Genomic DNA, 15,009 nt, shown 5'->3' with positions numbered 1-15,009 from the left:
GGCTGGGATGTACCGGTGCTCAGAGCAGGTACAGAGCATCCTCTGTCTTCGAGGCGTGCCTGGTGGGTCTTGCTCATGTGCTTAATGTCCAGCTGGTCACCATAGTCAGGACCAGGAAGGAGTCTGTCTCCCAAGCCAGATTGGCTGGGATGCTGGTTTTTATTTTTACCTTCCTTTGTAACATGGGTCTGGGTTCCCCTGCTGGGTTCCCCTCACCCAGTCAGTTCTCTGCCCTTGCTGGACATCGGTGGCTCCTCTGGCTCTCCTGGACTTGTATCTGCAGTGTAGTCTCTGCAGGACTGAAATGCTTTAGTTTAAATAAAGTCACTAGGCTTGACATGGATTTGGCTGCAAGTTAATGAGTCCTTTGTAAGCTTAGCGCTTGGACGGCCACCCAAGAGAGATTCAGGTGCCGCCCAGCTGCTTAGAAGGGCGCCCACAGCCGGTAGCATGTGTTTCTACTTGCGGTGCACATCTGCACAGGCCTCGGTGCACAAAACAAAATTTATTCTGCACATGGATGGAAACAATTAGCGGGAACATCTACAGCCTGTAGTACTGAGGTGATCAGATTATACGACTGTGTGACTCACCTAGGAAGTCTGTACTTGGACCCAGCTGTCCACTAATGCCCTAACCCAGTGTTTCTCAAACTGTGCTCCGCAGAGCCCCAGGGCTCCGCGAGACGTCTCCAGGGGCTCCGTGAGGCTGGCAAACTGGAAACATTGATAGGTTCAGCATGTACAATCAGTGGACCGCTGGGGCTCCGCGTACAGTTTTACGCATGTAAAGGGCTCCGGAGCCCCAAAAGTTTGAGAACCGCTGCTCTAACCAGTGGGCCGTCCTTCCTCTCCCTCTCTAAGAACCTCCCACCTGCAGTGAAAAGGGTTCCCAGGACAAACTAACCGGCAGATCCCCGTCAAGGGCTTGCCCCCTTGCTGGGGTGTGAGCACGGCAACAGCCTCCTCTCCTGTTGGTGCCAGCCTCTGCCAGGACCCCAGCAAAGCGTCCCAACAGGGGCCTGTTCAGGGGCAGCCTGTGACTATAGGCCAACTCGGCCATTGCCTAGGGCTCTGCCTTCAACAGGGCACTTGGGGTGCCCGATGATGATGTCACGGGGTTCCTGGGGTGCCCGATGATGACGTCACTCCATTGACGGCCGCGCAGGCCAGGGTGCCGATCGCACGTTCCACCTGGGGCGCCCGATGATGATGTCACTCCATTGACGGCCGTGCAGGCAAGGGTGCCGATCACACGTTCCACCTGGGGTGCCCGATGATGATGTCACGGGGCTCCTGGGGTGCCCGATGATGACGTCACTCCATTGACGGCCGCGCAGGCCAGGGTGCCGATCGCACGTTCCACCTGGGGTGCCCGATGATGATGGCACGGGGCTCCTGGGGTGCCCGATGATGATGTCACGGGACTCCAGGGGTGCCCGATGATGACGTCACTCCATTGACGGCCGTGCAGGCAAGGGTGCCGATCACACGTTCCACCTGGGGCGCCCGATGATGATGGCATGGGGCTCCTGGGGTGCCCGATGATGACGTCACTCAGTTGACGGCCGTGCAGGCGAGGGTGCCGATCACACGTTCCACCTCGGGTGCCAGCTGCCGCAGCCCACCTCAGGCCACTCCTGGGCCTGTCCCTAGGAGCCATAGGGCACCGCCAGAGCTGGGGTGGGTTCTTTGTGAGCTCAGGCTACGGAAAACCATGAGTCAGTGGTGGCCAAGATGGACCTCAGTCTGTTCCCCAGCCGTGCTCTTCAACACCCTGATCACAACTCCACCTGGCGCAGACTGTGGCAGCTCAAGCCATGCGCCCACGAGCCCTCCCGGGCACCGGCTGCCCCTAGGGCCGACCTGCTTTGCCGACAGACGAAACTTTCAATAGCCTGGGAGCCAGATATGGGGGGGAGGGGACTGGTCTTTGCTTCTCTCCTTCCTGAGCGCGAGGCTCTTCTTAGGCCAGATCCTGCTGGTGCCGCCGGTGGGCCTGTAACTCCACCCTCCTTCCGTTGCTTTGCTCACGCTCGGGCCCATTGCTCTGCAGGATGTTCTTCGAGCCCGTGACCACGCCCTGCGGCCATACCTTCTGCAAGGAGTGCCTGGAGCGCAGTCTGGACCACCGACCCAACTGTCCGCTCTGCAAGCAGAGCCTCAGAGAGGTAAGAGGCGACTCCTGGCCTTGGAACGGGCGGGAGGGGCTGCACTGTTGTTAGTACGTGCCAGCAGGGAGGGCAGCAGGACTGGAGGGATGCTGAAGCCTAATGCTTTGCAAGGGCAATACCGGCCACGCGAGGAGGGTAGAAGACCAGGACTGAGCCCCACGGGGCCATACGCCAGACGGGGTATGGGGTCTGCGCACGTGTGTGCATGATCACACACAGCATAGCACTTTTCCACACAACGTGCAATGAGACTGTGGAACTCATTGCCACAAGATTATTCGAGGCCAGGAATTTAGCTAGATTCACCAAGGAACTGGGCATTTATATGGATTGTGTGCATCAAAGGTTATGATAGTGAAGGGTAACAAAAAACGGAAGGGGTTTCAAACCTCATGCTTCCGGGATTAAGGGACTCTCTAGTGGAGAGTAAGAGAAGACCAGCCCAGAGTGGATTATCGCAGGAGTCTCTTACCCCATCCTCTGAAGGATCAGATATTGGCCACTGTCAGAGACAGGATACCCGACTACATGGACCACAGGTTTGAGCCAGGCTAGCAGTTTTTTCCTGTAACCTCTAATTGTATTATGCCTAGAGATCTGTCAGGTGATCTAGATCAGTGTTTCTTAAACTTTTTAAGGCCGAGGAACACCAAACAATATATATATATATTTTTTATGAGGAACACCAAGGATTTTTTGTTGACCAAAAAAAAAAAAAAAAAAAGGGTTGGGGGTCATTTTGAACTCTATTGTTCTCTGCAGAACACAGTTTAAGAAACACTGATCTAGATGGTGCTTGGTTCTGCCATGAGGGCAGGGGACTGGACTTGATCTTTTGAGGTCACTTCCAGTTCTAGTGTTCTATGATTCTATGGAGTACTCTCTTGTATAGGGATGTTACATTTAGTTTAATCAACGAATTGACTAGTTGATTAGTTGATAAGTGAGGAGCCATTGGGAGCTGACTCCGCTGCGGCTCTGCTTTTTAAATATATCAAGAGCCTACTGGCTCTTAATACATTTAAAAGGATGGAGCGCGGCGGGGGGGGGGGCAAGCATGAGCTAGGTCAGCTGATTCCTGTCTCTTGCTGGGTCCCCCCCACTGCACTTTAGTCTTTTCAATGTATTAAGAGCGAGTAGACTCTTGATATATTTAAAAAGCAGAACCACAGTGGAGTCAGCTCCCAATGGCTCTTCACTTATCAACTAATCGACTAGTCAATTAAGAGCGAGTAGACTCTTAATACATTTAAGAAGCAGAGGTGGGACTGGGCACAAACTGGGAATCAGCTGATTCCTGGCTCGTGCCTGGTCCCCACTACGCCCCTCTCCCCCGGCTCTCCTGCCTCCAGAAGAGACAGTACTGGGGAGAACTGGCTGTTAAGCCGACTCCACCCAGCATCCGCTCCTGCTCCCCCATCCCTGGCAGCGTGTGTGTGTGTGTGTGAGAAAGAGGGGGGGGGGAAGCGACTAGTTGAGGGACTAGCTTTTGCTGGTCAACTAGTTACCTACATCCCTACTCCTGTGGCTGGAATGGGAGGGGACTGTGCCATTGGCAGAAGATGATTTTGGATTCTGTCCTTGCCATTCTTGGATCTGAAATTGGACTTTGGCTCCAGGAGGCGGGGGATGGGGAGATGGATAGCTCCCGGTTTCCGCTGGGCCCCTGGACTCCCCTGCATGCTCCTGCCAAAGGCGCACGTCTTTCCCTCTTTCTTCCAGTACTTGAAGGCGGGGAAGTACAACCCCACCCTGCTGCTGATGGAGATCATGGCGGCCACCTTTCCCGCCCAGCTGGCGGACCGGAAACGGGTGCACGAGGCCGAGATGGCAGAGCTCTCAAAGTAAACAAAGCACGTTTTTCAGTACGTGGCTGGCGGGAGGGGAGGGCGGGAGCGAGTTCACCTGCCCCTGCAGTCATGTGGACAGGGGAGACCGTTGGTCTCCGAGGGGCCTTCAGAGAACAGAGAGAGGATCCCTCTGAGAAGCTCCTGGTGGGTCGCTGGGTTTTTCAGCTTTGGGCCTCTATCACAGAGCAGCCGGATTGGCAGAGTTCTGTCCCCGGCAAGGCCAGAGCACGGCTTCTTCACGCAGCCCTTGCTGCTTGGTGGAGTGCCGTAATAAAGAGCTGGATTGGGAAAGGCCCTGTCCTCTTGAATGTAAATGGCTCGGAGTCCTCCGCTGCTCCGGGCGGCACGTGGGCTGCACTTGCCACGTCCTCACGGAGCCGGGAGAAGTTTCAAAGCGACCAATAGCCCCTCATCCCTTTCCTTGCAGTCTGAGCAAGAACATCCCCATCTTCGTGTGCACCATGTCCTTCCCGGGCATTCCCTGCCCGTTGCACGTCTTTGAGCCTCGCTACCGCCTCATGATGCGGAGGTGCCAGGAGACCGGCACCAAGATGTTTGGCATGTGTATGTATGAGAACGGGAAGAGGTGAGTGACAGGCCCGGGTGCCAGCGGCGGTTGTGTTCTTCTTCCTCCCTCCGCCTGTGACTTCCTTCTCCCTCTTCCCGCCCTTCAGACCCGTCGACTCCTCCGTCTTTTGCGGTCGGTCTGTCAATTCCTGTATCATCGTCTTCCAGAATAGTCCAGGTTGAACCTCTCTAATCCGACACCCTCAGGACCTGACCGGTGCCGAACCACAGGAGGTCAATATTGTCTAGTAGCAATGCCAACACCTACTGCTTACTGGGCTCTGAGATGACATTGAGGGGTAAAATAGAGCTAAACTACAGCACAGAATGCTGAGAGTCAGGAGTAGTGGCTGCAAACTAATTTTGTAGGACTGTGGGGAAACTTGCTACACCCATGCTGAGTGGATATCTGGCTGGCTAACAGACAGATGTTGCCGGACCAGAGAGTAATGGACTGGAGAAATTCAACCTGCAGCTGTCAGTTGTGGGGCCCTGTGACACACGGGAGAGGCGCCTGTCAGTGATAGAAGACAATCCAGGGGTCAGGCGTCACTCGGAGCAGTTCTGCCCGCATTTCTGTTGGAAACCCCCTTGGGAGAATGACCATGGTGAAGGGAGTTTCCCATGAGGCTTAGAGGCAGGGGAAAGGAGGCCCCCTTGAAGCAGGGTTGTCTGCTGTGGAAAATGGTTTGTGTGGACATTATAGAAAAAAATTAGAGGTGATGCAACTTCTTTACAGAGGCATCCTTATGTAATAGAAAGAGGGCTCAAAAGGACCGGAGTGAGCAATAGTCAGTGTGTGTGTTCAGAGCTCACGAGACGTGATTCTTCTGCTCTGCTCTGCTCTGCACTGATTAGGCCTCAGTTGGAGGATTGTGTCCAGAGCTGGGCACCGCATTTCAGGAAAGATGAGGAGAAATTGGAAAAGGTCCAGAGAAGAGCGACAAAAATGATGAAAGGTCGAGAGAGCATGAGCTGTGAGGCAAGGCTGAAGGAACTGGGCTTGTTTAGTTTAGAAAAGGGACGTGATGGCGGTTTTCAGGTATCTAAAAGGGGTGTCACAGGGAAGGGGGGGGGGAATTGTTCTCTTTGGCCTCTGAGGATAGACCAAGAAGCAATGGGCTTAAACTGCAGCAACGGAGGTTTAGGTTGGGCAGTGGTGGCTCGTCAATACAGGCGAACTAGGTAGTCGCCCTGCCTCAGACCCTGCAAGGGGCACCCCTCTAGTTCCTTTCACAGTAGCACTGACAGGCCCCTCAGCCCTGGGCACCTCAGGTGGGAAGACGATGGGTGGCCCACGAGGGTTGCATATGCTCAGGGAAGATGGTAGGCGGCCCATGAGGGTCGGAGATGCTCAGGGAAGATGGTGGGTGGCCCACGAGGGTCAGAGATGCTCAGGGAAGATGGTGGGTGACCCACGAGGGTCAGAGATGCTCAGGGAAGATGGTAGGCGACCCACGAGGGTTGGAGATGCCCAGGGAAGATGGTGGGTGGCCCACGAGGGTTGGAGATGCCCAGGGAAGATGGTGGGTGGCCCGCAAGGGTTGGAGATGCTCAGGGAAGATGGTGGGTGGCCCATGAGGGTCGGAGATGCTCAGGGAAGATGGTAGGCGACCCACAAGGGTCGTAGATGCTCAGGGAAGATGGTGGGTGGCCTGCAAGGGTTGGAGATGCTCAGGGAAGATGGTAGGTGGCCCAGGAGGGTCGCATATGCCCAGGGAAGATGGTAGGCGGCCCATGAGGGTTGGAGATGCTCAGGGAAGATGGTAGGCGACCCATGAGGGTCGTAGATGCTCAGGGAAGATGGTAGGCAGCCCACGAGGGTTGGAGATGCCCAGGGAAGATGGTGGGCGGCCCACGAGGGTTGGAGATGCCCAGGGAAGATGGTGGGCGGCCCACGAGGGTTGGAGATGCCCAGGGAAGATGGTGGGCGGCCCACGAGGGTTGGAGATGCCCAGGGAAGATGGTGGGCAGCCCACGAGGGTTGGAGATGCTCAGGGAAGATGGTAGGCGGCCCACGAGGGTTGGAGATGCCCAGGGAAGATGGTAGGCGGCCCACGAGGGTTGGAGATGCTCAGGGAAGATGGTAGGCGGCCCACGAGGGTTGGAGATGCTCAGGGAAGATGGTGGGCGGCCCACGAGGGTTGGAGATGCCCAGGGAAGATGGTGGGCGGCCCACGAGGGTTGGAGATGCTCAGGGAAGATGGTGGGCGGCCCACGAGGGTTGGAGATGCTCAGGGAAGATGGTAGGCGGCCCACGAGGGTTGGAGATGCCCAGGGAAGATGGTGGGCAGCCCGCAAGGGTTGGAGATGCTCAGGGAAGATGGTAGGTGGCCCACGAGGGTTGGAGATGCTCAGGGAAGATGGTGGGCGGCCCACGAGGGTTGGAGATGCCCAGGGAAGATGGTGGGTGGCCCACGAGGGTCGGAGATGCTCAGGGAAGATGGTAGGCGGCCCACGAGGGTCGGAGATGCTCAGGGAAGATGGTGGGCGGCCCACAAGGGTTGGAGATGCCCAGGGAAGATGGTGGGCGGCCCACGAGTGTTGGAGATGCCCAGGGAAGATGGTGGGCGGCCCACGAGGGTTGGAGATGCCCAGGGAAGTTGGTGGGCGGCCCGCAAGGGTTGGAGATGCTCAGGGAAGATGGTGGGTGGCCCATGAGGGTCGTAGATGCTCAGGGAAGATGGTGGGTGGCCCGCAAGGGTTGGAGATGCTCAGGGAAGATGGTAGGTGGCCCACGAGGGTCGCATATGCTCAGGGAAGATGGTGGGCGGCCCACGAGGGTTGGAGATGCTCAGGGCTCCAGCAGTGACGCAGAAGAGCCCCGAGTAAGTGACGTCCATGGTCAGCGGCAGCATAGCGTGGGTGTGATTTGGTGTCCTGGACGTTAGAGGAATCGCTTCCTTGCAGCTGCGTCCGGCTTCGAGGAGGGTTTGACAGGGACCTTCCCTCTGTTTCGGGACTGTATCCTGCCGGTTACTGAAGCCTTTCCTTCCACTTTTTGTGGACAGCAGCTCCCACCTGGCTGTCACACCTAAGCTTGTCTCCCCCACCCCCATCCCCTCCAGTTTCGCGGACTACGGCTGCATGCTGGAGATCCAGCGCATGGAGTTCTTGCCTGATGGGCGGTCCTTGGTGGACACGATAGGAAAGCGTCGCTTCCGGGTGCTGAGACGGGGCCACAGGGACGGCTACAACACTGCGGATATCGAATACCTGGAGGACGAGAAGGTGAGAGCCGAGCTTGGGGGGCTGCGGCATCCATGCCCCGTGGAGGGGCGGGAGCAGGCACTCAGCAGGGCAGACCACCGGCCGGGAGGGGGCAGTCCGAGAAAGGGGGATTTCAGCGCGTGGGAATGTTCTGTCAGCGCGTTTCTCGGGCTCGGAAGGTCCATTCGCGTCAGCCGTCTGCTGCCGCGCTGCTTTGTAACCTCTGCTTCCCGGCATTCAGCTGTGCTGGGCTTTCCAAGAATGGACACCCGCCACCTTGGCCTCCTTCCCCCAGCTGGTGGCCCCTCACTTCTATGCAGGCCAGCTTTGGCCTGGGGGTACCTCCTGCCCCACTGGTGGCGAACGAGGAGCAAGAGCCATGCATGCCCTCCGGGGTGAGGTGCCCCAGGCCTCTGGTCACTGCCTTTTGGGGAGCCACTAACTGGACCCTATGGGGGGGTGTGTGGCGGGAATACCAGCTGGAGCACGCTGGGTGGGACGGCCTGCTCCAGAGGGGAGCCTGCTGCTGGACTGTGTTACCGAACCAGTTTATCTAACCCCCTCCCCATTGCTCTGCTGTGCTGCCTTCACCTCCTCCCCCGTTCCTCTCCTCCCCACTCCACGCGCTCCCTTCCCTCCTCCTCCCATCCGACTTTCTTCTCCCTGCCGTCCAGGTGGAAGGGGAAGAGCTGGCTGAGCTGCAGCGGCTGCACGAATGCACCTACCAGCAGGCGCAGCAGTTTTGCGAACACGGGGATGCCACCTTGAGGCAGATCCTGCTGCACCGGGGCCCCCTGCCTGAGAAGGAAGAAGACATCCAGGTGAGCGGGGGGAAGGGGGAAGGGTGTCTAGGCCTCGGCAGGAGGGCTGCTGCTGCCGCCTTAGAAACACAAACTGGAGATTCCAGAGCTGCAAAGGCCAGGAAGGCGGCGAGATCCTCTCCTCTGAGCGCCTGCGTCCCCCGGAGCCCAGTGGCGGAAGCAGAGAAAGGCCCCCAGTGTCCATCGCTGAGCGGAGGAGGACCCACCGTTGTGAAAACTGTACACCCGGTTTGAATGTAGCTGCCTTCATCTGGCAGGCGCTGCCTCCTGGGGTGCTTCTGTCTGCGGGATGAAAGGCCTCCTCCTGTAGCAGGGGTGCCCATGGGCAGACTCTTGCTGACTGCTCCTTTTCATGGCCATGGGGCTGATGGGTAACGCACAAGACACGTTAGCTTGGTGTTAGAGCGTCTGCGGCAGGATGGGCCATTTCCCGCCAGGCTCTTGCTGTTTGCTGGTGACCCCAGAGGTGACAATAAGTCGATGGATCCTGCCGGGTCCAGTTTTTATTCCCGTTGCTCGTGACAGAGGCTCTTGCTTGCTCTGCACCACTTTTAATGCTGGTTTGGGATCCTCTGCTGTTTAACAGTTTGCCCACAGATATAGGCGTGAGAGCTGAGGGTGGGGGAGCTGTAGCACCCCTGGGCTCCGAGCACCGTCCTACGCACTGGGGTTTTGCTCCTTGCTTCAGCTGGGATGGGGGGTGGACAGGTAAGGGAGCTGCATTTCAGGCCTTTTCCTCCCCCCCCGGCCACTCTTTAAAATGTTCCTGGGCCACTGCCCACAGATGCTTTGAAACTGGTCCTGGAAACTGAGCGCCCCATTTTCTGAATTGTCACCTGAGAGCTGAATTGCTTGGGTTTGAAAACAACCCCCTCCCCCCCAAAAAAAGTTTCAATATTTGTGGATCCTTCAAGACAGGGCTGGGGAACCTTTTTTGGGTCAGGGGCCACTGACCCACAGAAAAATCAGTCGGGGGCTGCACTCGAATGAGAAGCAGCCCTCTCCCCATTCCCCTTGCACACAGCCTAGGGGGCCAGGCTAGCCGATTTTGTGTGCTCCAGCCCTGTGGGGGGGCTGGAGCACCAGTGAGGGTTCCCCAATGCCAGGGGTAGCCCCGAGCTTTGGGAACCAGATCCAGGCAAGCCAGGGGCCACATTCGACCCCCCGGGACTTAGGTTCCCCCCCCCCCAGCTAGAGAGGAGGTACCCACAGGGCTGGATCCGGCCCTCTTGTCCTATTCTTCTGACGGATTCCGACTGCAGAACGCCAGCTTTCGTTTGCTTCAGCCAGGGCGTCTCTCTCCCGGCAGGGTGCAGAAATTCTCTTCTGTACGCGGCTGGAGCTTACACCGCCTCAGACAGCCTGAAACTAGAGGCGGGCCCTAGCCGCGTTCCCGTGAGGGATGTGTTTTCTCTGCAACTGGTGGCCATTTTGAAGAGCAGTTTGTCGGCTTGCTTAGGCGCCCCATACACACTAGGGATGCGAACGCACAACTGGGTACACAGTTCACCGAGAAGCCTGGGCTTCCTTGTTAGCGTTCATGGTTACACGCAAGCGCCCGCCCTGCTCCTGGGGGGCCAGCTGCCACCCTGAGCTGCTGTCTCCGTATCAGGAGCAGGGCGGGAGTCAGTGCACGCTGGGAGCTAGCTGAAAAGCCAGTTTCCGGCATGTACCAGCTCCCGGGGAGCTGGCTACTGTTGTGGGTGCATGTAACCATGGAGTTTTTCAGGAGTTACACAATTACCTGCTTTTTAACCCACCTTATTAGGACTTTTTCTCCCTAATGTGCACCTCACTGGTGTGACTAGGCGCTACCTGCAGATCTAGCAGCTGCATGTGCAGATGGCCAAAGAGCAAAGATAATACTGGTCCTGAAGGAACCCTGAGTAAGGCTTTCCCTACTGAGAAAGCTCTAGGCACGTCTCTTCTGCTTGGTTAGTTTGGAAAGGAGATGACCGAGAGGGGACATGATAGTGGTTCTCAAGTATCTAACAGTGTTACAAGGAGGAGAGAGAAAAATTGTTCTCGTTGGCCTCTGAGGATAGAACAAGAAGCAATGGGCTTACATTGCAGCAAGAGAGGTTTAGGTTGAACGTTAGGAAAAACTTCCTGTCAAGGTCGTTAAACACTGGAATAAATTGTCTAGGGAGGTTGTGAAATCTCCATCATTGGAGAGCCAGTTAGACAGACATCTATCAGGGATGATCTAGAAGGTGCTTGGTCCTGCCGTGAGGGCAGGGGACTGGACTTGAAGACCTCTCGAGGTCCCTCCAGTTCTAGGGTGCGTCTAGACTGGCATGATTTTATGCAAAACTTTTCCGTTAAAAGGATTTGCGCAAAATCATGCCAGTCTAGAGCAGCCCCAGTGTTCTGTGATTCTATAAATAGTTTGGCTGGAGATGTGACTGTACCACCTGGTGCTGGGATCCATTTTGAACCTGGCATTCTTCCATGGAAGAGGAGGGCAAGCCCCCTCAGGGTGGGGGGAGGGAGCATGACAGCTCCTAAAAGAGATCCCACAGGTCCCAGCTCCTGTCAAGCTCGTGCCCTGTTTCTGAACCACAACTTTCTTCTCCCCCACCTAGGCCACCAAAGATGGACCAGCTTGGTGTTGGTGGCTGATCTCCATCTTGCCGCTTGACCCCTCCGACCAGCTCCGGCTCTTCGCCACCACCTCGCTGCGAGCCCGCCTCACCCAGCTGAAGCACATCCTCACAGGCATCCTGCAGGGCCGCGAATATGGCCACCATCTCGCAGACCTCAGCCCGCGAGGCAGGATCTGAACTCCAAAGCATGGCTGGCGCCTTGGCCAACTCACCCAGCACTTTCTTTGGGAGGGCTGGACACCTCGCCTGTTTTATTTCTGTGTGGCCTTCATGTTTTTATTGTCTTTTCATCCTCATATCCACCTCCCCCCCGGGCCGTGCACACACCTTTCTGGCAAACAGCTGGAAAGCACATGCAGCGGCAGCTAGAGTCATTGGTCCATTAGTGATACCATGCCGTCCATGCAGTCTTGATTAAGCTGCTTAGGGGATTTAGGAGCATCTCACTCAGTCTGAGGAAGGCAATGAGTCTGAAGATGGGGCCAGTCGACGGACACTGCCTTGTCGCTATGAGCAGAAACCACATGCCGATCTGTTTTGGTAGCATGGAGCAATCAGTAGAGGACAACCAGAAACGAATGCCAGGATCTCGTTGTTTGGGGCTCTTCTGCACTCAGGGGGGCTACCTTTTGCTGGCTTGCCCCAGTCTCTGCACAACTCTGGATGAAGTTATAACAGGAAGGGAGAGATTGCTATGGCTTCCCGGGAGATAGAGTTGCTGCCTTCAGTCATGTCCTCGATCAGATCGTCCACAAAAAAGAGAAGTTAAATATTCGGATCTTCATGGTTCTGCTTCTACTAGCCACTTATGGCCCAAGGAGAAGTTGCTATTTGACTCTCCCCCGTTCAGTAGGTTCCTGTCTCTCCGGGTTGCTTCCTTCTCTGCTTTTGTTTGAGTACCTGCATGTAGGGCAGACGCTTCCTTGCAAAGTCCGTCTGGCAATGCTGAGAGAAGGGGTTGCCTTGCTTTTGCGAGGGCCAGTCGCCTGTTTCTCACGGACCCGCAGGCTTTTACGGTCAGAAGGGACCATCGTCAACCTCTAGTGTGACCTCCTGCCTATTGCAGGCCACGGAACCTCACCCATCCACCCCCGTGGTAGAGCCCCTAACCTGGATGCCCTCAAACCAGGTTTAAAGGCTGCAAGGGACAGAGAATCCACCATTTACACTAGTTTAAACCTGCAGGTGACCTGGGTCTCATGTTTGAGGAAGGTGAAAATCCCCCCCCTCCCCCGCCCACCCGCCACCAGCTGGCTGCAGATCTGACCGAGGGGAAAATTCTTTCCTAGTCTCAGCTCTGGCAATTGTTTATACCCCGTGCGGGTGGGTAAGTGCTCTTAAGCAGATTCCCAGGAAAGACTTCTCAGTAATACCTCAGCCCTCCCTAGCTACTGTGCCCTCTGCTGCAAGAGGAATGCCAGGGACTGAGAAATGCGAGGAGAGTTTGCTCACGGCAATGAGGCCGTGGTTGGAGCTGGATTGAGTGTAGGCTGGAGTTCGGCTTCCGGGCTAGCTCATTACGCTTTGGGTTTGAAGGCATCAGTCTCTCAGGAGATTTGGCCTACAACTCGTACAAGGTTTCTGACAGCGCGCGTGGGAGAAATCTTGGGCGGTCCACGTTTCTCGTGCTATTTCTGCCATTGGGGGCTGAGATCTTTTGGCCTGAGGGCTCGGCTGCCGTGTGAACAACCATCAGGAACACGGGCGCCTTCCCATGTGGGATGCAGCCTTGAAACCAAACCTGGAGGGTTTCCTCTAGAAATGCGGACAGGTGCAGCTGAGGGGCTGGGATTCTTGTGGCCACGAGGGGCTGTGACACAGAGGTGGGTGTGGATCTAAACATCTCAGTAGCAGGAGAGCAAGCATCTGCGTGTCTACGACCTGTCCCTTTGCACCACGGGTGGAGATGAAATGTGGAGGAAGTGAAGCTCAGATAGGACTTTGTGGTACTTTCTGCAGATTATCCAGACACGGTTGTTTTCAATATTATTTGTGGGGGGTTGGGTTTAATTTAATTTACTTCTTTATTTAAAAGATCAGCACTGGGTTTGGCCAGGATCTCACCCCTGCCTTTCCCCTCTGCCCCGCTACCAGCGGCGGCTCCGTGTGCTATGAGGAGAGACCAGTTTATACCATGCTACCGTCCGGAGCAAGGTGGGGCTGTAGCAGTCTGACTGGGGAAGCTTTTCCTCTGTTTTCTATGTGACCAGCATCCTCAACAACTCCCATGGACACCTGTAGGTGTCGGGTGTGTTACCTCGGCTCTCGCAGGGTTCATGTTCCATCTCTAGGATTTGTTACCAGGCAGGAAAGGACTGAGACTCTCCATTCTTGCTCCCCCCCACTCCCCATAGTTGGTTCAGGCATTTCTGATCCCATGCACTGCCCTTTTCCTCCTCCTCCTCCCCCATGTGTTCTTGTGTCACTGGCACTGGAGGTCTCATTCCCTCCTTCCCAACAAAGTGCCTGGCTTGGGGCGGGACAGTCCAGAGTAGTGGAGGCTTGCTGGTCCAGGTGGAGGCCGAAGGGGGTGGCTGGTAGGGATGGGTCAAAGCTGGATTTTTGTCTTCATGCCTGGATTTGGCTGTTCCCCCTCCTGCTTTGCTCCTGTTACTACAACACGGGGCCCACAGTGGTCTCTAAAGGCGACCGTAGGGCTGGGAGTGAGGGGTTCTGGCTGGCCTGTGGAGGAGACCCCAGAGTTTTGGGTAGGACGAAGGGCTGGGGTTGGCTGTGCAGAGGTGCTGTGGTATATCCCAGAAGAGATTCGCTTCTGCTGCTGGGAATGGAAATACAAGGGGAGATTTCTCTCTACTGAACTTCGGGAAGTGCCTTTATTTTATTAGGGGTGGGCGTGATTGGGTCGCCAAGCTGAGTGGCAGCCCTGGGCTTTCTGTTCACCACCCTGACCCCTTCCGGTGGCCTCCAGCTGTGGATTCGACTGCCAGCGTGTTCACCCTGCGCCTTGTTCGTCTCCTGGGACCCACCCGCATGGCTGCCAGGCCGGTTCTAGGCAGCACGTGGCCAGGCATCGCAGCTGAGCCGTTTCGCAGTAGACATCTTGCTTAGCAACGGGCCAGCCCCCGGGACCCTCCCCATTGGAGCCGCGGCTCCTTCCACGCCTGCGTCGGGCAGAGACTCGGTTGAAGCGCTCCGGCTGGCTTGCCGTTGACTAGGGGCTTTCCTCTTTGCACAAAACGTTGTGTCTGGGCAGAGAAATAAAGGAGGGTTTTTTGTGTGTGGTGCCTGTTGGAACACTGCCTGGGTGGGTCTGGTTCCTTCCTGGGGGACACTCAATCGAAGTGTGAGCAGAAGTCCTTGTGGATCCACCAGGCCCTGAGGGACAGTCTGGGTGAGACCCTGCCCAGGCAGGAGGCTGAGTTTGAAGGAAGAACAAGTTGGAGCAAAGGAGGAGGAAGTGAGAAGACTGGTACAAAGCAGGGGCGATGCATGGGGGGGGAGGGGGAAGGGAGGTGCTTGCCCCCAGCATTGGGTTGGAGGGGCAAGGGGCCAGCAGCCATCTGGGCAAGAGCCTCTGAGGGACTAGTGGGGGCTTGGCACCCACACCGGGGGGTCGGGGCACCTGCATTCAGTGGCAGGGGGGAGGGGAAGTGGAGTAATGCAATGCAGCCGGGGAAGCGGACTGGGCTGCAGCTATGTGGCTCTGAAGAGAGGTGGGGAGGGGAGGTTGGCATGGAGAGGAGTCACATGGGGGGGTTGGTCATGTGGCTGGTGCCCCCACCGTGTTCTTCCTCATCAGCTGCCCTTGGTCCAAAGGGGGA

At 56.7% G+C, this 15,009-nt stretch overlaps 1 protein-coding gene across 1 annotated transcript in view; it reads left to right on the top strand.

The window, feature by feature from the left end:
• The window catches only part of LOC102458106 (LON peptidase N-terminal domain and RING finger protein 1-like), a 38,058-nt gene extending 23,593 nt beyond the window's left edge, over window positions 1-14,465 (top strand). Inside the window, exons 7-12 of the mRNA XM_006138309.4 lie at window positions 2,056-2,170; window positions 3,896-4,017; window positions 4,451-4,609; window positions 7,659-7,821; window positions 8,475-8,621; window positions 11,207-14,465. Of these exons, the coding sequence (XP_006138371.2) occupies window positions 2,056-2,170; window positions 3,896-4,017; window positions 4,451-4,609; window positions 7,659-7,821; window positions 8,475-8,621; window positions 11,207-11,404 (904 nt within the window). The 3' untranslated portion in view covers window positions 11,405-14,465. The remainder of the gene's footprint in view (window positions 1-2,055; window positions 2,171-3,895; window positions 4,018-4,450; window positions 4,610-7,658; window positions 7,822-8,474; window positions 8,622-11,206) is intronic.
• Window positions 14,466-15,009: the final 544 nt, after the last annotated feature.

Source organism: Pelodiscus sinensis, chromosome 17 (genome assembly GCF_049634645.1).
Source record: "Pelodiscus sinensis isolate JC-2024 chromosome 17, ASM4963464v1, whole genome shotgun sequence".
NCBI lineage: Eukaryota > Metazoa > Chordata > Testudines > Trionychidae > Pelodiscus > Pelodiscus sinensis.
The sequence above is the reverse complement of the archived record's forward strand: the minus strand, read 5'-3'. Positions and strand labels throughout refer to the sequence as shown.